The following is a 23383-nucleotide window of genomic DNA, read 5'->3' as shown; positions in this document are numbered from 1 at the left end:
GCAAACCTCCCCTGTGTCAGGCTCTGTGAGGCAGACTTTGGTTGCTCATTTGTAAGACAGGAGTTTCTACTCCCTCTAACATGTCCAGAGGAGACCTGAGTCTCCTTTTTCTCACTGGTTTTCCAGATCTCAGGCTTTTGTCTCTGTAGGCAAGATCTTAGGAAAAAGAGGGCCAAAGTCAGAAGGATTAAATGAAGAAAGCAAGATGAGAAAGCCAAGGGAGTGGGAGAAAGAGAGGCAGAGCAACTGGAACCAAGACCTAGGAAAACAGAGCAAGAAAACAGCCCCTGCCCTCCCCTCCCCTTGGCCCCTGGTTACTCCCTGCTAGGAGGTCCTGGAGAGATCCTCTCCAAATGGAACTGCCTTCTGTAACTGCTTCTATTCTCTTGGCTACACCTGTCTTTTATGCCTTTGTTGCTGAGAGTACAACTTCTCCTCTCCCCTGGGGCCTGGGCTGTTGCACAAATTGGAGCCCAGAATTGCCCTAGACCTTCTTGTGTACTCCCTAGGTCCTCCATGAGGCTCTTTTTAAACTTTTTTCCTGTGTGTATCAAGGCTTGATGTCTTTTGCCATAGCCCCCAATGATCTTAGACGTATGTCAAGGCTTGGCTTAGGGAATAGAAGTACTCAGCCCCCAGTCCCATGGAAAGCACCAGTAGGTAGTCACTCAAGTCTTTTTAGGTTAACCATTTACTTTTTTTTTTTAATTTAATTTTAGATTTTTTAAAAAAATTCTAGTTAGTTAACATACAGTGTTATATATTAATTTCAGGTGTACAATATAGTAATTCAACACTTCCATATATCACCCTGTGCTCATCATGACAATTGCACTCCTTAATCCCTATCATCTATTTAACCCATCCCCCCACTCCCACTTCCCCCTCTGGTAGCCATCAGTTTGTTCTCTATAATTAAGTCTGTTTCTTGGTTTGTGTGTATGTCTCTCTTATTTTTTCCCTTTTGCTTGTCTCTTTTGTTTCTTAAATTCCACAGATTAGTGAAATCATATGGTGTTTGTCTTTCTCTGACTTATTTTGCTTGGCATAATACTCCCTAGCTCCATCCACGCTGTTGCAAATGGCAAGATTTCATTCTTTTTATGGCTGAATAATATGACATTATATATACTTATATCTATACCTACCTGTATCTATAGATACAGATATATATCTATATCTATATATCTATCTCTATATAGATCTCTCTATATAGATAGATAGATAGATAGATAGATAGATAGATGTATACATACCACATCTTTATCCATTCATTAATCAAAGGACATTTAGGCTGCTTCAATATCTTCATTATTGTAAGTAATGCTGCTATAAACATAAGGGCACATGTATCCCCTTGAGTTAGTATTTTTGTATTCTTTGGGTAAATACCCAGTAGTGTGATTGCTGGATTGTGTGGTAGCTCTATTTTTAAATTTTGAGAAACCTCCATACTATTTTCCACAGTGGCTGCACCAGTTTGCATTCCCACCAAAAGTGCACTAGTATTCCTTTTTCTCCACATCCTCACCAACACATGTTGTTTCATCGTATTGTTGATTTTAGCCATTCTGATAGGTGAGAGGTGATATCTCATTGTAGTTTTGATTTGCATTTCACTGGTGATTAGTGATGCTGAGCATCTTTTCATGTGTCTCTTGGCCATCTGTATGTTTTCTTCAGAAAAATGTTCATGTCTTCTGCCTATTTTTAAATTGGATTATTTGTTTTCTGAGTGTTGAGTTTTGTAAGTTCTTTATTTATTTTGGATACTAACCCTTTATCAAATATGTCATTTGGAAATCCATTTTGAATTTATTTTTGTGATTGGTATAAGAAAGTCGTCCAGTTTCATTCTTTTGCATTTGGCTGTCCAGTTTTCCCAAGACCGTTTGTTGAAAAGACTGTCTTCATCCAATTCATTCATTGGATATTCTTTCCTGCTTTGTTGAAGATTAATTGACCATATAATTGTGAGTTTATTTCTGTATTTTTCATTCTGTTCTATTGATCTATATATATCTACTTCTGTGTTATTACCATTTGTCTTGATCACTACAGCTTTGCAAAATAACTTGAAGTCCAGAATTGTGATGCCTCCAGCTTTGCTTTTCTTTTCAAGGTTGCTTTGGCTATTCAGGATCTTCTGTGGTTTCATACAAATTTTAAGATTGTTTGTTCTAGTTCTGTAAAAAATCCTGTTTGTATTTTGATAGGGATTGTGTTAAGTGTGCGGACTGCTTTGGATAGTATGGACATTTTAATAATATTTGTTCTCCCAATCCGTGAGTATGGAATATCTTTCCATTTCTTTTGTGTCCTCTTCAATTTCTTTCATCAGTGTTGTATAGTTTTTAGAGTATAGGTCTTTCACGTCTTTGGTTAGGTTTTTTTCCTGGATATCTTATTATTTTGGGTGTAGTTTTAAATGGTATTGTTTTCTTAATTTCTCTTTCTCCTGCTTCATTATTGGTGTATGGAAATGTAACTGATTTCTGTACATTGGTTTTATATCCTGAGACTTTACTGAATTTGTTGATCAGCTCTAGCAGTTTTTTTGTTGGAGTTTTTTGGGTTTTCTATGTGTGGATCATGTTATCTGCAAATAGTGTAAGTTTTACTACTTCCTTACCAGTTTGGCTGCTTTTTATTTATTTGTTGTTGTCTGATTGCTGATGTTAGGACTTTCTAGTACTATGTTGAATGAAAGTGGTAAGAGTGGACATCCTTGTTTTGTTCCTGACTTTAGAGGAAAAACTCTGTTTTTCCCCAGTAAGGATGATGTTAGCTGTGGGTTTTTTATAGATGTCCTTTATTATGTTGAGGTATGTTCCCTTTTTCTGTTGAAGGTTTTTATCATGAATAGATGTTGTACTTTGTGAAATGCTTTTTCTGAATCTAGTGAAATGTCATATGGTTCTTATTCTTTCTTTTATTGATGTGATGTACCACAATAAATGATTCGTGAGTATTGGATCACCCTTGCAACCCAGGAATAAATCCCACTTGATTATGGTGAATGATTTTTTTTAAGTGTATTTTGAATTTGGTTTGTTAGCATTTTGTTGACAAACTTTTGCATCTATGTTCAGCAGGGATATTGGCCTGTAGTTCCTTTTTTTAAAAATTTATTTATTTTGGGAGAGAGAGAACGGGAGGGGGCAGAGGGAGAGGGAGAGAGAGAATCCCAAGCAGGCTCCATGCTGCTGGAACAGAGCCCCATGTGAGGCTCAATCCCGTGAACTGTGAGATCATGACCTGAGCTGAAACCAAGAGTCAGATGCCTAGCCAATTGAGCCACCCAGGTGCCCCTATAGTTCTCTTTTGTAGTGGAGTCTTTATCTGGTTTTGGTATCAGGGTAATGCTGGCCTCATAGAATGAATTTGGAAGTTTTCATTTCTTTTCTATTTTTTGGAATAGTTTGAGAAAAATAAGTATTAACTCTTTTTTAAATGTTTGGTAGAATTCCCCTGTGAAGACATCTGGTTCTAGACTTTTGTTTATTGGGAGTTTTTAAATTACTTACTCAATTTCTTTGCTGGTTATTGGTTTGTTCAAATTTTCTATATATTTTTTTCTGTTTCAGTTTTGGTAGTTCATATGTTTCTAAAAATTTATCCATTTCTTCAAAGTTGTCCAATTTGTTGGCATATAGTTTTTCATAATATTCTCTTGCAATTGTTTGTATTTCTGTGGTGTTGGTTGTTCTTTTCCTTTCTCATTCATGATTTTATATATTTGAGTCCTTTCCATTTTTTCTTGGTAAGTCTGGCTAATGGTTTATCAATTGTATTGATGTTTTTTTCAAAGAATTATCTCCTGGTTTCATTGATATGCTCTATTGTTTTTTAGTTTGTATATCATTTATTTCTGCTCTAACCTTTATTATTTTCTTTCTTCAGCTGGTTTTGGGTTTTGCTTATTCTTTATCTAGCTCCTTTTGGTGCAATTTAGGTTGTTTATTTGAGATTTTTCTTGCTTCTTGAGGTAAGCCTGTATCGCTGTAAACTTCCCTCTTAGAACTGTTTTTGCTGCATCTGAGGTTTTGGACCGTTGCGTTTTCATTTTCATTTGTTTTCATGTACTGTTTAATTTCTTCTTTGATTTCCTGCTTGACCCATTCATTGTTTAGTAGTATGTTATTTAGCCTCCATGTATTTATGGTCCTTCTGGTTTTTTTCTTGTTGATTTGTAGTTTCATAGCATTTTGCTCAGAAAATATTCATGGATTTTGATCTTCTTGTATTTGTTGAGGCTTGTTTTGTGGGCTAATATGTGATCCATTCTGGAGAATGTTCTGTATGTACTTGAGAATAATTTGTATTCTGTTGTTTTAGGATGGCATGTTCTGAATATATCTGTCAAACCTATTTGTTCCAGTGTGTCATTCAAAGCCATTGTTTCCTTGTTGATTTTCTGTTTAGATGCTCTGTCTGTTGATGTAAGTAGGGCATTAAAGTCCCCTACTATTATTATATTATTATTGATTAGTTCCTTTATATTTGTTATTAACTATTTTATGTGTTTCGGTGCTTCTATGTTGGGTGCATAAATATTTACAGTGTTTTTATCTTGTTGGATTGTCCTCTTTTGTTATATAGTGCCCTTCTTTGTTTCTTGTTATAGTCTTTGTTTTAAAGTCTATTTTGTCTGGTATAGATATTGCTATTCCAGCTTTCTTTTGCCACCAATTTGCATGATATGTTCTGCCCACCTTTTTCACAGTTGGAGCAATTTTCAAGGATACAAATTCATGAATATAGTATTTTTCTCCATTAAGTTAGATCTTTAATTTCTCTTAGTAGTGATTTAGGGACTCAGAAATATTTTACCAAGTTTATCCCTGAGTATTTGATATATTTTGATGCAATTGTACATAATAACTGTAAATTTAGTTTTCCAATTTTTTCATAGCTAGTTTGTAGAAATGCAGAAAATCAATTTTGTATTGACTTTGTATCATGTTATCTTGCTAAATTCAATTATTAGTACAGATCTTAAGCTTTCCTACATACATCCATGTTGTTTGCAAGTGATTACATTTTACTTCTTATTTTCCAATCCCTAAGATTTTATTTTTTGTCTTATTTCAGTGGTTAACACCTGTAGTGCAATCATGAATATTCATTGATAATCCTGATTTTAGGGAGAAAGTCCTCAACTTTTTACTATTATGTATGATATTGAAGGTTTACATTAATGCCCTTTTTTCCCATGTTTGGGAAATTCCTTATTATTTCCCATATGCTGAGCATTTTTTCTATTATTATTATGAGTAAATGTTGTTTTCATATGATTTTATTTTTGTCTCTATTAAGATGATGATATGATATGTATACTTTTCACTATTTTGTTAATATGACAATTTACTTTTGAATGATAAACTACTGTGCATTCTTGGGGAAGCTCCACCTACTCATGATATAATAATCTTTTTATATATTGTTGGATAGTATTTGCTAATCATTTGTTAAGGATTTTTATATCTCTGCTCATGAGGGACTTTGGTTTGGATTTTCCTATCTTGTACTATATGATTTCGTCATCAGATTAATACTGGCCTTGTAAGATGGATTGGAAAGTATTCCTTTTTCCTCTGTTTTCTAAAAGTTTGCATTATTATTTCTATTTTAAGGATTGCCATTGTTTCTTTCTTAAATATTTGATAGAATTTTCCAGTAAAGACTTGATCTAATGCTTACTTCACTCTATTATCACATCATCTTCCTATGCCCAGAACACTATGAAAGAAATCTATTAAAGCACTAATCTATCCATGTCACTGCTGTGCTTAAACAAGTTCCTTGACCTCTTATTAACATGTAGTGCCATCTAGAAGAGCACTTAAGACCTGCCACAGTCTGGGGCCAACCTTCCTCTCAAATCTCATCCCTCTGCACTGCTTCATTAATATTGATCTCTTTTTAGCTTTCCATCAAGAATTCTGTACTTTATGAGTTTGGAGTTCCTTTTAGTGCTAGTGAGTCATTCTGGAACATTCTGTTCCATTATTCAAATTTCCTCTCTCATGTTGCCTCATTTGTGAATCCTTCTGTGATCCCCACAGGCATAATCAGATGCTCTCTCTCCATGGTTTTCCCATCTCTCCGTGGTGTGGCTACAGATCCTTGCATATGCCTCTGCTTTGCCTTTGGTCATGCTTTGCCTTAGTTTGATGTGTATCTTCCACCTGACCCTGTTTAAAAGGGGTTTAAAGTTTAAGAGGAACCCAGGAAATATATTTTTTATCCAAATTATTGATTCCAATCCCTTGAATATTTTTGGATCTTTGGACAATTCCAGTCTCTTGATGTTTTTTGCAAGGTGAGGGTTCAGAGTTTCAGTCAGGCAGTCCATATTCACACTAATCTAGATTTCTAGTTCTGAGACTTTTGTTTATTTCCTGGACTGAAGTTCCTGTGTTTGTTACCAGTGCCTCTTAGACTGAACTTTGTATTGCTCTTGCTACTTGTCCTGCCTACTCCCTCCTCCTCCACTAGGGTTCTGTGCTGATATTTTCTACTTCATAATTCATCTCTCTACAGTTTCAGAGACATCATAGCGTCATCTATTGTAAGCTCACTGTTACCCAGCTTGACTTCTCTGTTAGAAAACTGAGTGCTTCATGTTAGGGTTCATAATCCTGGCTGTACCTGAAATGACACCTGCTATGTCTTCTTTTCCCCTCCAGAACTGGATAGTACCCTTAGAGCATGGCTGTCAGAAATGGATGACCTGATTTTGCATACTGACTCTTCCTGTAAACCTTGTGCTGTTCCTTTCCAATATACCCTGTGTATACCTCTGTCTTTCTGATAAGGTTTATCATTCTGAAGACACAAAGGTCTTGCTGAGTTCTGAACCATAAATTTGAATGAGTTTGTTCTTGTTTTTTTCCTTTGGCTTCATAAAACAAATAATTTTCTCTCATAGGGAGTTTCTTCCTGGACTTGAAGAACCCATTAAAAATCATGCATGCCACCACAAGTGTTCTCTTGTGTAAGCTGTACACACTCAATTTTTCAAAACTCTCTCAATCCAAGGCAATGTCCAGATCCTTCATACTATTGAACATCCTCCACAGATTAATCTGGCACCATTTTCAGGAGTGATTTTGGTGGCTGAGATGAGAGTCAAATGTAGAGAGATTGGTTAAGAATGGAGAGAATTGTAGGTAGTTTCACTTAAGGTGACATAATGTATGGATGGAAATACCTACAAGACTTGGTCTACCTTTGTACCTACTGTTTTGAGTTCAGGCACTTGACATTTTCTTCACTCTTATTCCTGGGCCAGGTTCTCTTTTCTCATAAAAGCTTATACCTTTAATCCATTCTTTCTCTCATGGTTCCACCTATGTCATGGAGGGGTCATCTAGGTAATGTTGTTTGTTGATCCTGGTGTTGCCCACCGCCCCCCTACACACCTCCAATCTCCCTGCCTTCTTCCTCATTCTCCCTAGATCAGATCTTGCTTGTTCATCAAACCAGGTGGTCCCCTTCCCTATGGGAGGAAGCCACACCTTGTTTCTGGCTGCAGGGCCTTGGCCCTCTCTTGACATGACACCCTGGCGTATGCGGTTCAAAATATTCCCTGCTGGGCCTGTTCCCTGGGGTCCCAATAAGAGGAAGAGGCCTTGTTAAATCTTTGTTTGAAGAAGAGGCAGAAGTGCTAATTGGTGTCTGGTTGGTGGGAACTTCATTTTGGATCCCTATAGGCAATGCCTGAAAAGGCGCCCATTAAATACCCTGTTCTTGGGATTTGACTGGTAACTTAACTTTTTCTCATCCTTTTGTAGGTTAAACAGTACAGATCTTTGGTGAGTAATGGCCAGGGGTAGGCCCAAGGAAAAGAGATACATACAGACTTCATCCACAAATTAGCTTTCCCCCAACATTTCCAGATCTGCATAATCTGATAGGCTGTCTGGGGTGGAAATGCATGGTCTTGGTATCACTGAAGAAAATTGGAAATATCACCAATATTGATGATGTGTACATCATCAGAAGTCTATCTGGGCCTTTTGTATTATATGGATATAAGCAAGAGAGGGATCAGGTATATTAGGATTACTTTCTTCCAAGTAGGCAAACATCTTTCCAATCCTGGCTCAATAATAAGCTATTTATAAGTATGTTCCTCTTTGAGTGAGTCATAAGGAAACATTATGGAGGCACCTCAGTATGTGTCCTGGATTCTTCTGGTTCCAGGACCCCTTACCTCCATTAACCCTCTTTCCTGATGGAAGTAAAGGAGCTGAGCTTACTGGGTCAGACTTTTCCTTGAGGCACAAGGTTATAATGAGGGACATTTGCTGGGTCCTCAGGAGACAGTTGGGAGATCAGAGGTAATTATTTCTTAAACTGTTCTGAAGATACTGTTAGGTTCCACAAGGTGGGCTGAGGCTTAAGGATGGGCAATTTTGAGAATTATTTGAAGCAGATGCTCAGGAGGTCAGAACCACATTTCTTGACACCAGCCAACCCCTTCCTCCCCCACTACCAACACACACAGCATCATTCCCTGAGGGTGCTGAGAGGAATAGCCTGTGGTTAGGAGGGAAGAAAGGAGCTGTGTTGGGGAGGATATGGTATTTTTGACTATGTGTCTCTGGATTACTACTACACAACATCCACCCATGGGCTGAACATACCATTCTTTGCCAAATCAAATGCATTGTCTCTGAATCACTGAAGTTTCTGTTGCTCTTAAAGAGATTCCTCCAAATGAATTGTTTATTTCTTATAATTCAGTGAAAATAATGTTACTATTTTCAGATTTTGACAAAAGATTTTCACATATAATATCTCATTGAATTTTCACAATGATCCTGTGAGGTAGGTTTTAATTTATTCATTTCACATGTAAGGAAACTAAGGCTTGAAAATGGTTAGCTTTGCTTAAGGTCACAAAGCTGACATATGGCAGAAATAGTACCTCAGATCAGGACCTTGACTTCTGGTCCAGAGTTTATTACATGGCACTGAAACTATAGGTGTACTGTAATCTCCCATCTTCCCAGCCCTCATGCCTTCTTCTGAGGTTACATAATTTCCTCAGTGGCGGTGGTAAAGGTATGGGCAATAATCATGTGGTTTCTCTTGGAGAAAAAAGCAAATGTTCTTGGCCATTTTAATCTGTGCTGTTTCTTCTTTCTTGGATTATGTTCCTGTGCTGACTTCTGCTCCTTTCCCTCATGCTTATAGACCACTTGCTGCTGTCACTGAAACTGTGAGATCAGTCCAGCTGCATCTTTTCTGTCTGGAACGTGAATCACTTATCTTATGCTCCAAAGCCCTCTCTGACCCCAGACCCAGGCCTCTGTGTGTCCTTGTGTTTTTTCTTTCACATGAGAGAATCTTGGCACTGGAGGTATTAAGGGGTGTTAGAGAGACACGTACTCCCTAAATAATTCCTTATCTGCCCCGATATTTGATTGCTGTACTGCTCACCCGTGGCCACCCAGCCCTGGATGTTCTTCCTTGGCCCTGGAGAAGTCACTGCTAACACAGAGACAGGGTGATGACCTTCTAGCTCAGGGATCAGGGATTGGTGGATGTGAGGCCTTGCCTGATTCTATCACTAAATAGATCTGTGACCCTTGGCCATTTGCTTCTTTCTAGACCACAGTTTTCTAACCTAAAAAACAATAGTATTTGGCACAGGATATATTGCAGATCTGAATAATTTTGTACACTTTTTATAGTTATGTGATAAATAGAACTGGAGGGGATGCCCGTTTTTTCTTCCGTTCTCAATAATTTGGCTCAATTTAGAATTCTTTGGCTTTCACATGACAGTTACTACCAAGAGCTTCTGTTTTTTTCCAGGTCGCTACAGCTCTGAACTTTGTGTCTACCTCTGTACACCACCACTTAAAGGAGAGGGAGCTACAGGACGAGATACTGAGGAGAAAAACAAAACATTCATTTGTGAAATGGTTGGGGAATAATCCAAGGAAGAACCTAATCAATGTTGGAGTCATCAGGGACCATTTATTCTGTAACCTGGGAGTCAAGTGAAGTTTGGAGGAGTGAGGGATCTCCAAATTAAGAAAGTTTCCAGGTGTTAGGATTTTTGGCAGTTTCAGATGAAGGTTAGTGGTATAAGACTTAAGGAATGTGTAAGGTCAGCCCTGATTAAATCCAGTGCCAATATTCAGAACTTGGGAATGTGAGCTTGATGGGAAGGGTTTTTATTTAACATTAATTCCTGGGCATCTGCTTAAACCTGGTTATGTCATTTGCTCCAGGTCATAGATATACTAGGATATCAAATTCTAGAAACTGGTTTCTGAACTTCTTGTCCAACACATTTCCCACTGGACCAAACTAATTTGCCTCCTCTGTTTTTGAAGTTCTTGCAGAAATATTAGTTAAGCTGAAAATCATTTTTGACTGTTTACTGAGACCAATGGGGGAAGAGTGATGGTGCTGGTGCTGTTAGTGAGACCATAGATCTTGAGCTCCCAATCTCCACATCACTGACTTTAACCTGCTTCCTTTCTTTCTAGTAGCCCTTCACACTTCTAAGTGAGATGATCACCATAATTCTTTCCAATAATTCTCATCACTTTCCACATACCTTCTTCTTGGCTGGCATCCCAGGACTGACTGCTGCCCACATTTGGATCTCACTTCCCTTTTGCTTTATGTTCTTCCTGGCAGTGACTGGGAATGGTGTCCTGCTTTTTCTCATCCGGACAGAGCACAGCCTTCACCAACCCATGTTTTTCTTTCTTGCCATGCTCTCCTTTGTTGACCTGGTTCTCTCCCTCTCTACTCTGCCCAAGATGCTGGCCATCTTCTGGTTTGGTGCTACAGCTATCAGCTCCCACTCCTGTCTTTCCCAGATGTTCTTCATCCATGCATTCTCTGCTATGGAGTCAGGAGTGCTGGTGGCCATGGCCGTGGACCGCTTTGTGGCCATCTGTAACCCACTACATTATGCAACCATTCTTACCCCGGTTGTTGTTGCCAAGATTGGAGGCCTGGTAGTGCTGCGAGGTGTGGGATTGACCATCTCCTTTCCAAGCTTGGCCCGTCGGCTGTCCTACTGTGGCTCTCACACGATTGCCTATACCTACTGTGAGCATATGGCAGTAGTGAAGCTGGCCTGTGGGGCCACCACTGTGGATAACCTCTATGCCTTTGCTGTGGCAATCTTTCTTGGTGTGGGGGATGTGGCCTTTATTGCCTACTCTTATGGGCACATTGTGAGGACTGTGATTCATTTTCCTTCACCTGAGGCACGTGCTAAAGCTGGCAGCACATGTACAGCTCATGTCTGTGTCATCCTCTTCTTCTATGGACCAGGCTTTCTTTCTGTAGTCATGCAGCGCTTTGGCCCACCCACAGCCTCTGCTGCTAAGGTCATCCTTGCCAATCTCTACTTGCTCTTTCCCCCTGCACTGGACCCCATTGTCTATGGGGTCAAGACCAAGCAGATCCGGGAGCAGCTGCTTAAAAGGCTGAGGACCAAGCAGATTGATCCCACCTGAGTGCAGTTCTCATGAACTGGACATCAGGGGCAACGGTGGTCTTCCCCTTTGGAGTGGGAGCCCCACAGCCTAGTTCATTTACTTGGTGGGGACATTCAAGAGAAAAATGAAGTTTTCTTGAGTGTTTGAAAGTTGGGAAATCTCTTCTGAAATCTATATAGTGTTTAGATATTGGGATGGAAGACAGGGGTATCTCAAGAAAGTAATTTTTTGGATATGTCTTTATTCTAAGAGTTTGTGATTTACTTGTGTTGAGAAGATAAATGAATCAAGGAATTAAGAAATAATTAAGGTATCTATGGACCTGGAACAAGTAACTTAGGAGATTAGGGAGAGATGAACTGGAAGCCTATTTGTACATATGAGAACATGGGCCACTTCCCACCATGACACTGACACAGGCAGTCTGTGGGAGTGGATAGGCCTTGGGTAAAATTTTGGCATCATGGAAATAAAGGTGACAAACTATGGAGATTCTTTAGAGTTTCAGGTTAATGAGAGAAACTTTTTAAAAAATATTCATATTCCATCTGATTCTAGAAGTGCTTTAGTTCACGTGCTTTGATTCTGTTTTTGAGATGGATGGCCCTCTATGACTCCTGTAGTATCATGTATTTTTAAGGTCTGAGAATAATGATAATTGTTCTTTTATTTCTTCATTTTTAGTCTTAGGTGCAGAGCCTTGAGTTAAAGTTTATTTCACACAATAATTATTGTTCTAATTCTTTATTTTCTGTCTTGATTCCTAATTCTTTGGGCCATTCTCTTCCAGTTCCTACTATTGGCACTCACTTTAATGTGTTTGTTGTATGTTCCTAAGTATTTATGTATCCTTGCAACATATGTAGTGTTGGTGGTATGCTATGTAATATACATAAGTCTCCTTCTTTAGTTCCCCAAGTGTCCATGCTTCCTCCAGCCATGGGTAGTCTGGGCTCTTGCTATTGGGAGTGCACCTCCCTGTCTTTATCCTTGTTATTCCTACTCATCTTGAGCTTCAGTCTAAACCTCACCTCTTTGAAGAAGGTTTTATAAGATAGACCAGGTCACTTTATGAACTCAGAGCTCCATGTATCTTTCTTTAATTATCCATCATAATTAAATATATGTATATTTAATTAAATATATACATATTAATTAAATATATACATATTAATTATATATTAATTAAACATACCTTAATTAAATATATATTAAATAAATATATAATAATTGGTTTAATGATCTTTGTCCCCCATCTCTACTAAATGGTGAATTGCATTGTATCCTTAACATAGTACTCATATGATAGGCACTCAATAAATGTTTTCTCAATAAATGAATTTTATTATTTTAATGGATTATATCATTACTAGCATGTTTCTTCATTAGTCGTATTGACATATGTGTATTTTGGATTAAATGAGTACATTAATCTCAAAGTGTGGCACAGTAGGCACTCAGTAACTTTTTACTGAAGAAATGAAATAAGTTGTCACAAAACTAGCATTGAAATCATAATTGCTTTTTTTTGCAGTCATAATCACTCTTAACACTAATGTCTTTATTGCTATCACTATGATGAACACTACCTTAAGTTTCAAATGTTATTTCATTTTTTAAAAATTTCAACTTGTGATATTTTGGACACTGTGCAGGTGCACTGGAGAATGTGATTATTCTTAATAAGGCAACCTCACTGCTGTGTATAAACACAGAACAAGCAGAAAAATAGAATTTGTTTTCCTCCTTATCTTTATTTCTTCATTATTCTCTTCTTTTCTTCATTGTTGTCTTCCTCATGCTGAGTATTTACCAGGCTCTTGGTGTGATGATGAAATAAACTTGAAAATATAGGAAGTTTGATAAAATGTGACAGTGCTGCGGTGGATGTTGGTTCCAAGTCACAGATTAGTTCTCAATGGGAAGTGAGGGGCAAGAAAGGGACATTAGTTCTCAATGGGAAGTGAGGGGCAAGAAAGGGACATAGGTTGGGTCAGGTTAGAGATGCTGTGAATGACCAGGTTTTAGAAGAGTATGGGCCTGAGTTGTCGAGTGGGTAGATGGAGGGTTAGGGCTAAACTTATGGTCTCTAAAGGGAGTCTGCTTCAGTGTTTCCTAAGTGGCTTCTGCTCTATGCCATACTCAATGGTCCCATGTTTCCTCAGTCAAATATTAATCTTCAATATTATTACTAAGAAGATAGCACAGAAGCATTGTTCACAGTAGCTTAAAGGTGAAAACAACCTATGTGTTTATTGGCTAATGAATGGATTAACAAAAATGTAGTATACACACATCAGTGTTCAGTCTTAAAAGGAACAAATTTCTAACACATGCTTACAACATGGATGAACCTTAAATGTTATGCTAAGTGAAATAAGCCAAACACAAAATAACAAATATTGTATGATTCCTCTTATATTAAGTACCTAGAATAGGCAAATTCATAGAGATATAAGTAGCATAGAGGTTGCCAAAGGCTTAGAGGAGAGAGGGATGGAGATTGTTTAACAGGTACAGAGCTCCTGTTTGGGATGATGGAAACATTCTGGAAATAGATATTGGTGATGGCTATACAGTATTGTGAATGTACCTAATGGCACTGAATTTGTAACTAAAAATGGTTAAAATGATAAATGTTATGTTAAATATATTTTACCACAATAAAAAATGACTTTGGGGCGCCTGGGTGGCTCAGTCGGTTAAGCGTCCGACTTCGGCCAGGTCACGATCTCACGGTCCGTGAGTTCGAGCCCCGCATCGGGCTCTGGGCTGATGGCTCAGAGCCTGGAGCCTGTTTCCGATTCTGTGTCTCCCTCTCTCTCTGCCCCTCCCCCGTTCATGCTCTGTCTCTCTCTGTCCCAAAAATAAATAAACGTTGAAAAAAAATATTAAAAAAAAATGACTTTGCTTCATGGGCAGGAGTGGAAGAAAGGGCTGCTGGAGATGCACAGTAGCTATAGGATTGCAGAGGAAGAGGATGAATGACATTTATTACCAATGAGTGTAGAGTTTCTATGTGCTTTGACTAAACTCATTTTAAACAATATTCATATGAATATGTTGTATTAGTATAAAATCTTGATGATATGAGCAGGTACTGTTGTTCAGCTCTTACTGCATGGTACCTTGAACCATTGAGAAAAAAACCTTTGCGCATAAAGTCTCTCATTTAATTTTTACAAAATGTATATGAAGCTGGTTCTCTCATTATATCCATTTTTTTCTGACAAAAATTTTATACTTCTAAGTGAGGACATTACATTTTCTCACACTTGTCATACTCTGGTTTGGTAGTATGTTCACTGTTCTTGTTCCCCAAAGCAATTTTTAGGATTTTCCCCCTGGAAAAACAGACTAGCAAACAAGCATGGACTAGTCCTTTTGCTGTTCATGTCATTCATACAGATCATTCTCTACCACTCTTGGGTACTGGTGTCTCTCCTTGCTGCTCTTCTTCATTAAATGATGACTAAGTTAATGTCTTCCCTATTTTTGGCCTCCCATTACCCTGGTGTGAGACTTCAGGAATCATGCGAATGACCCATTGAACACTCTGTTTTCATATTCTTGATTTCTTTCTTCCAAATATCCCTACCTCATTTGCCCATTTTCACAACATATCCTTGAACCTCTCTGGAGATCACTGTATCTCTAACACATCTCCTAGCATCTGTGCTTTACCTCTTCCTATATGTATTCCTAGCATGATACTGAGATTCTGATCGTGTCTCAAAGTTGTGCTTGAAATCTTCAGTATCTCCACTTTCCACTGTTCTTTAACATGACCTAAAAATACTACTATGGTTTCTGCTTATGAACCAGGCTCAGTTCCTGAGTACTACATCCCAAATTTCATGATTCTTTCAAGTCTTTGGCAAAACCAAGCTCCCTTCCTTCTCGCCTCAGAAATTCTGTATCCTCAGCATACTCCCATACTTCCCTTCACTTTTAACCCAATCTTCTGGTCACTAACTTGAGTTGGGGGGGCTTTTCCGCACTCCCTAGAATTAGAAGTTCATATAATAAGAGTATTATATGATTGTCATACTGTAGTTTTAATTTATAACCCTTGTAACTGTTACTAGGTTTCTGTGATCACATATATAATGTATACTCTGTCACGAGCCATGATGACAAGAGTTATCATATTATTTGTTTTGTTTCACATCTAGTAGTGTATATGGATCTGGTAGATATTTAATACATATTGAATGACTTAATGAATAAATGAGGCTTTGCACTAGCTATGAATTAAATACATGTTGGCTGGATGAATGGAAAGACTGCAATTGAAGCATTATTCCAAAGGAGAATGTGGCCACTGAGGTGGACCATAAGTGGTGTATCAGAGGTGGACCAAGGGAAGGGTCTGCTTGATATTGGGGAGATATTATAAAGGAGGTCTTAGCCATCTCATTAGGAACTCTGAGAATCAGTATTTTCCCCATACTTGCCATGATATTGGGGTTGATATTCATGGGCCTGTCAGTCTCTCAGAAGAGAGGCAGAAAGCTTAAGTCACCTGAGACAGGTGGTATTTAACTTAGGTTGGATCCTCTAGAAACAGACATTGAGGCAGAGATTTGCATGCAGGAAACTTATTGTGAAGTATACTTTGGAGTGACATCTGTCAGGGAGTGAGGGAAACAGGACAGAAAATACAAAAAAGTTAAACTGATCCTGTAACCCCAGCTGCCTGAGCTGATTCCATGGGGCTGCTCTTGGGCTGAGATGGTCCTTCAGTATTGCTTCAAAAGAGAGAGGTTCAGGTCTTTGTATTTGTACTTAGAGTGGTTATTGGGTAAGAGCTACACTCAGAAAGGAAAAGTAATCTTGAATGAGTCAGCTCTTTGTCCAAGGGAGAGCGATTCAATTGTGAGGTTTTAGCAGCCAACACTCTCAGCAGATGGGAGGAATGAACATGTTTAGCCTTTAAAGAATTTATTGCTCTGAGTGTGACCTGTGTGAATGAGAAACCTGAGCTTAAAGTGAAATGCGGGCTTTCCTAGCTCACTGAGAATGAAGCTGCCTATGGCAGACATCAAGGTGGACAGGCTTAGGGGTGATGACCAACACTGGACAGATGGGCCACCTGATCAGGTGCATGTGCCACTCCCTGCTCTGCCTCTCTGCCCAACCAGCTATCCCTGGGGTAGTTGACTTAGCTCTGTGTGTCCCCAGCCAATCTGGATGCTAATTTTGGCTCTGTCCGGAGGTGTCTGTGTGTCCTCTGGGATCTGACAATTGGTAATAACATCTTGCCTGCCCAATACCTTATTCACAGTCACCGGCCCTACCTTGGGGAAGTAGCAAGAATGGATGTGTCTTTCATGGTACGATTACAGAACTAGGTATAAATTTGTGCACTATTTATAGAATAATCTATATACCAGAACTTTATACATATCATTTAATTAATATTTATAATAAGCAAGTGTGATTTGTGTTATTTGCTCTACAATCAGATGAGGAAATCTATACTCAGATAGTTTAAGTATCCTGCCATGGTTTCATTTGTAGAATATGAAAAGGGCAGAATTTAACCTTAGTTGTCTGCCTACAAAGCTTGTGTTTATCCCACTGTACTGTGAAGCCTCTGCCAGCCAGCTTATAATTATCAAGTTTAATAAGAAATTGTTCTTTTCTTAAGACAAACCGTTAAGACACTGAAAAGATTTCTGTAATTATGTAAAACAGAAAACTGTGGATGAAGATAAAAAGATCACAAAATAAAGTGCTTCTGACATGACTAGTATGTTCCTAATACAGCTAATGAGTCCTTCTAAAAGACAGTAGCCAAGAGCCTATGAATTTTGAGGGATGAGAAAGTCCAATTCAGATAAAAGAGGAAGAAAGAATACATTAAAGTTACATGTAAAATAAATTGGTGTGCTCGTATAATTCCAACATTGGAATCGTTCAAGCAAAACATATGTGTGGAAAAGTGCTAAGTATAAGTCAAATTAATACAAAAGATAGCCTTTGAAAACTTTGCTTGCCAGTCAGTTATGATATTAGGACAAAAGGATTTTAATCTCAGAAGTGATATGATGACTTTTGAATTTCAGATATATTTTATAATCCTCTGCCTTAAGAATGCAGTGTGGAAGAAAGGGTTAATGACAAGGCCAGAGGATCTAAGGAAATAATCCAGGTGATAAACGTTAGGAGTATGCACTAGGCGGTGACCCTAGGGGTTGAGAAGAATGAGTGGATCAAAAGGGGTTGAAATTCAGTCAACAGGAGTGGTGACAAAGTAAAAGGAGATATAAAAATGAATAAGAATGATTTCAGGTTTCTACATTGGGTTAGATAGGTAGATATAGTGATTTATAGAGAGAAGATAAAGGAGGTAGAGTGTATTTAGGGAGAATAAACAATTTGATTCAGTCTTGAATATGTTGAGTGTGTGCTATAGACATTGATGTATAGATAAGTGGAAAATGGATTTGTATTTCAGAAAGGTATTTGAATTAGAAACCTAGATTTGGAAGATATTAGACTATATAAGTGGTTTAAATATTGTAAATGGATGAACTCAATCAGAGAAAATGTATAGAACTGAGAAAGGAGGAGAGGATGAAGCCCTGGAATCAATAACATATAGTGGACAGATAGATGGAGAAGGTGTTGGGATGGAGGACATAGGAGGAACACAGTAGAGTGCTGTGTCGTGGAAACTGAGGGAAAATACTTAAAAAAAAATAACTGATTTATTGTGTCCAGTAATGGCAAGAGGTGATACAGAAGATCCATTCAAGTGGATATTCAAAATTAGAAGTCAATGAATGGTAGTTTAGACATCTCTAAGCAGCATGATTACTCTTACCTGTAAATGAAAGTAGACCTATCTTAATTCAGGCATGTGGATGTCTCACCTTAAAGACATTATCTCAAGAACAGGGGATTCTCTTCTTTGTATCTCACTTTATTCTTTTGTGTTTTGCTTTCAGGTTCTGTCTTCTCATGAAGGTGGTAGCCAGAGGTAGACACTGTGATAACCCCCCAGCAATGGAGAAATCATGATTTTTGTTTCTTTTCTCTCTTCCTTCTCTAAGCCATTGACGATGGCCCTTAGTAATTCCAGCTGGAGGCTACTGCAGCCTTCTTTTTTCCTGATGGGCATCCCCGGTTTAGAGGAAAGCCAGCACTGGATAGCAATGCCGCTGAGTGTCCTTTATCTCTTTGCTGTAATGGGCAATGTCACCATCATCTTTATCGTCTGGACTGACCCATCCTTGCACCAGCCTATGTACCTCTTTCTGGCCATGCTCTCTGGCATTGACCTGGTGCTGGCGTCCTCCACTGCACCCAAAACCCTTGCAGTGCTCCTGGTTCATGCCCATGAGATTGGGTACACTGTCTGCCTGACCCAAATGTTCTTCATCCATGCGTTCTCTTCCATGGAGTCAGGTGTACTTGTGGCCATGGCTCTGGATCGCTATGTAGCCATTTGTCACCCTCTGCACCATTCCACCATCTTGCATCCAGGGATCATAGGGCGCATTGGAATGGCAGTGCTGGTACGAGGGTTACTCCTCCTCCTCCCCTTCCCTATCCTGTTGCGGAGACTTATCTTCTGCCAGGCCACGGTCATAGGCCATGCCTATTGTGAACATATGGCTGTGGTGAAACTTGCCTGCTCAGAAACCACAGTGAACCGAGCTTATGGGTTGGCAGTGGCCCTGCTTGTGGTTGGGCTAGATGTCGTGGCCATTGGTATTTCCTATGCCTTCATCCTCCAGACAGTGCTGAAAGTACCAGGGGGTGAGGCCCGACTTAAGGCCTTTAGCACATGTGGGTCTCACATTTGTGTCATCCTGATCTTCTATGTTCCTGGAATATTCTCCTTCCTCACTCACCGCTTTGGCCACCATGTACCCCATCATGTCCATGTTCTTCTGGCCACACTCTACCTCCTCGTGCCACCTGCACTCAATCCTCTTGTCTATGGGGTGAAGACTCAGCAGATCCGCCAGCGAGTACTCAGGGTATTCTCCCTAAAAGGATGGATCTGAACACATCCCAGTTATTATTTTCTGAGGCTCCTGTCAAAGGTACTGCCTGGAGTCCATGGCTGGTCTAAGCTATGTGGGTAGAGACCATTGCACAGTGAGGGGTCCTTCCAGTCCTGCTATCTCATGGCAAAGAACACCCCTGGGCACTTGGCTCCATCACTTATTGGATTACTTGGAGAGCAGGATTTGTGATTATTTTCCCCATCCTTTTTTTTTACTCTTGATACCAATATTTATATACTCCTTGTGGTGAGGGACTGGGAGATAAAGTCAATAGATAATAGCTCTGGATATGCCATTTTTTCTGCCTTCACCCAATGATTGTGGAACATTGTCTAGTAAGGGAATGGGAAGTCCCAACCTTTGTCTGGTTTTAGTTTTAAAGTGTCTTGAACTTTCAAAAAGCTGGAGCTCTAGGGCACTGGTTTTCTTTGTAGTAAGAGAATGTCTCTCATAGCGTTTGAGATGTCTACTATGTGAGAAAACACCTGTATTACAATATGTTTCTCATTTATTTAAACAGACCTAAGGGGGACAATACTGTAATAGGCTCTATAAATAATATGTTATAATCCCTATTTTTATTTTTTATTTTGCTTAAAATTAAAAAAAAATGTTTATTTATTTTTGAGAGAGAGACAGAGTGCTAGTGGGGGAAGGGCAGAGAGAGAGGGAGACAGAGAATCTGAAGCAGGCTCCAGGCTGTCAGCACAGAGCTAGACACGGGGGCTGGAACTCACAAACCGCAAGATCATGACCCATTCTGAAGTTGGTGCTTAACTGACTGAGCCACCCAGGTGCCCCTGATCCCTATTTTTAAAATATAAAGATATATGTATATAGTGGATTTCTTTTTTAAAAAGTTTTATTTATATTTTTTATTTATTATATTTAAATTCATTTATATTTTTTACTTAGGATAGAAGGGAATAAGACCAAGTATTGAATATATGTATGTTTATGAATATTAATTTAACAAAGCAAAAGTAATCATGTAATTATTATTATCTAATAACTATAACGTGCTAGAAGCTGGTGTTGGTAAATTTTTATTATAATTATAGATTATTATTATATTTATTAACAAATATAGAACTAGTTATGCCACTTGAGAGTAGAAATTTCTCTTTCTGAAATGTGGATATGGAATGATGTTTATTAGATCCCCACCCCACCTTTTGGTAACAGGAGCTAGGTTAAACTTACAAGAGAATTGTCATAATTGGTGTGTTGTATCCTATTTGTGGGACATTGCCCTAAAATATTACTTAACTTTTGTGTTCCTAAAAAGTAGCACATTTTGTTCGGTTCTGGAAGAAGCAAGTCACTGCTGCCTTGAGGTAGGATACTCTGGGGTCAGTGGACTCCACAGTGGTCAAAAGGGGGGAATGGATGAGTTAGTGTTCCAGTTTCCCCTTTCTTGGTAAATTTCACTCCTAATAAATAGTTTTCAGGTACAGAGACTGAGTAGGAAATCTTCAGTTTGGGTGAATTAGGGAGGAATTGTATGAGTTCTTATTGTAGGAACAATTACACGTTCTCATCACGTTGGTTGTAGGCGCAGGACTTGAACTCTGGTGAGTTGTCCTGAGGAAGCCCAGGCTGTGGTGTATGTTGTATATCATTCACTAGAAAACAACTATGTTGGCTCTAGAAGTACTTTGTTTAGGAAGGTTATTCAAAGTAGCTGTTTGTTCTCTAGTCACATTTACACTATTTGTGGAAGCTTGGGGTGTGGGTATGATGGTGGGATCTGAAGAGCTTCTTGGGTCACAAGATGGAAACATGTACTGAAGATGGCAGAGCAACACTGTAGAAGAGCCTGTGTTCCCAATGCTCTCTGGGCTACCAACCCTGACTTAAACTTGAGACAGAAACTTGTTTAGTAGGTTAAGTCCCCTACTATAATTTGGAGAATCTTTTTTTTTAATGTTTATTTATTTTTGAGAAAGAGAGACAGAGACAGAATGTGAGTTGGGGAGGAGCAGAGAGAGAGGAGGCATGGAATCCAAAGCAGGCTCCAGGCTCTGAGCTGTCAGCGCAGAGCCTGACTTAGAGCTTGAACTCAAGAGCCATGAGGTCATGATCTGAGCTGAAGTTGGATGCTTAACCAACTGACCACCCAGGTGCCCCCAAATCCCAAATAGGCTCTGGCTGTCAGCAGCCTCTCCACCACTCATGCTGTCTCCGTTTCAAATAAATAAACTAAAAAAAAGGACATTTAAAAATATTACTACATATTTTATAAATTTTTTTTCTACTTTCACTCCTATCTGTAAAGGATTAGCTTTTCTGCTTGTTTAGCATCGTCCTTCCTTTCCACGAGACCAGTGTTCTTCAACTGTCTGTAGATTCTTTTATCTGTCTATTCATCGATGAGACTTATTGGTTTAGATAGGTAGTGACAGTTTCCTCAGAGGCTGTGAAGGTTACAGCTCCTGTTTTCTGGCTGTAAGACTCTGTAGGTCATTGTGCTGTGGTGTGCTAACAGGTAGAATTCCCCTCTGGTCGTTAAGAAGAAAATGAAAGGTGTACCAAGTTCCCTCTTTTTCTGCTGAAATAGAGAAGCTTTTATACCTGGAACCAGAGATGGTACAGTATACTATGCTGATATGTGGTGCTACCTCTCCATACGTCTTGTCCATTTCTAGCGAGTACCCTACCTTGGAATTGATTTTGATTGTATCTGGCCTCACTGCAATGACAGGGTTTGGGGGTCAGCAGCATCTTCTTTTTATATAGGGAGATTGTGTCCTAGCCACGTTGTGCACATAGAACACTACACTGATACAGTTGTCCAGCCCATACAAGAATAATGACCTCATAAATTCATGAAGGATATCTTTCAATTTCTGTCACCATTTCCATTGACTCTAAGCTTGGCATATTCTCTGGATCTTTTAATGAACACATTTCCCATCTCTGCATCAAGATTTAACTTGTCCAGTTTCTCCTTCCCTAATTCATAATTCTCTACACAACTACCGACATTGGTTTGCAGCCTCTTCATTCTGGTTTTTCTGTGAAGCCAATCCTATGTGACTTATGAATACCAGAAATTTTCCAAGTATTTGAACTGATAATTGTACACTTTCCTATATCTAGTACTGGTATTTAATTATCTTATTTTCATATTTCTTTAGCCATTAAAGAGAAACATTGGCAGATGTGGGAAGTAAATCATGTTTTCAGTCCAAAATCTTGAATCAGAATTATTACAATTTTAATTTAATCTTGTGATATTACTTGTGTTGCATACATTTTATGTGCTAGACTAGATGCCAGGAAGACATGAGTCTCTTATGTGTCATTTACTTCTCAATACCAAGTGCCTGACTTACTCCCCAACACAACAAACCTATTAATAATTATTTATGGTACAGAATGAATGCACAAACTTGATATCTCTGGTGTTAATGCTTTCTTTCTATCTTTTTTTTTTGGTAACTTTTAGTGTGCTTTTCTGTTTAGGAGGACAGATCTCCCATCCTAGAATTAGATGCTCCTCATTTGAGGGAGACAGGGTAACTCTTGATAGAAAGAAGCTCAGGAATGTTCTCACTCTTTATCTCCTCTGTTCTTAGTAGTTCAGATTGCATACAAGGAATTAAAGGGTGATCAAAGTAATGACAGTTAGAACCTAGTAACTTTCTTTTCCAGTAAGTCATGACTACAAAATATAGATGGGACCAGAAGACAAAGGGGAGGCTGTCAATTTCATTCTCTTACTTCTAGATCTTGAGATCCATTCCTACTTCTTCCCCCCACCTTGACATGTGTAGATTTAATGTGAAAGTTGGGCTACTAGTACAATTACCCAGCCATCTGCAAGGAGGATTGCAGGAACCCCATAAACGGAGCCATGGAAGAATGTAAAAT

General features: G+C 38.8%; 2 protein-coding genes across 17 annotated transcripts in view; both read left to right on the top strand.

Moving 5' to 3' along the window:
• The window catches only part of LOC101088611 (olfactory receptor 52L1-like), a 176009-nt gene that overhangs the window by 95278 nt on the left and 57348 nt on the right, over window positions 1–23383 (top strand). For 13 of the 16 annotated variants that reach the window (XM_045038840.1, XM_045038838.1, XM_045038839.1 and 10 more), the window contains one exon: window positions 9832–10097. The exons of the other annotated variants lie outside the window; for them this stretch is intronic. The gene's annotated coding sequence lies outside the window, so the exon portion shown is untranslated. The remainder of the gene's footprint in view (window positions 1–9831; window positions 10098–23383) is intronic. 16 annotated transcript variants of the gene reach the window in all.
• Window positions 14280–20149, top strand: LOC101097517 (olfactory receptor 52L1). Its single transcript, XM_045038848.1, has one exon. It carries the CDS (start codon window positions 18509–18511, stop codon window positions 19502–19504), a length of 996 nt encoding a protein of 331 aa, XP_044894783.1. The 5' UTR covers window positions 14280–18508; the 3' UTR covers window positions 19505–20149.

The sequence above is a fragment of the Felis catus genome, chromosome D1 (assembly GCF_018350175.1).
Source record: "Felis catus isolate Fca126 chromosome D1, F.catus_Fca126_mat1.0, whole genome shotgun sequence".
In the NCBI taxonomy this organism is placed as follows: Eukaryota; Metazoa; Chordata; class Mammalia; order Carnivora; family Felidae; genus Felis; species Felis catus.
The sequence above is the reverse complement of the archived record's forward strand: the minus strand, read 5'-3'. Positions and strand labels throughout refer to the sequence as shown.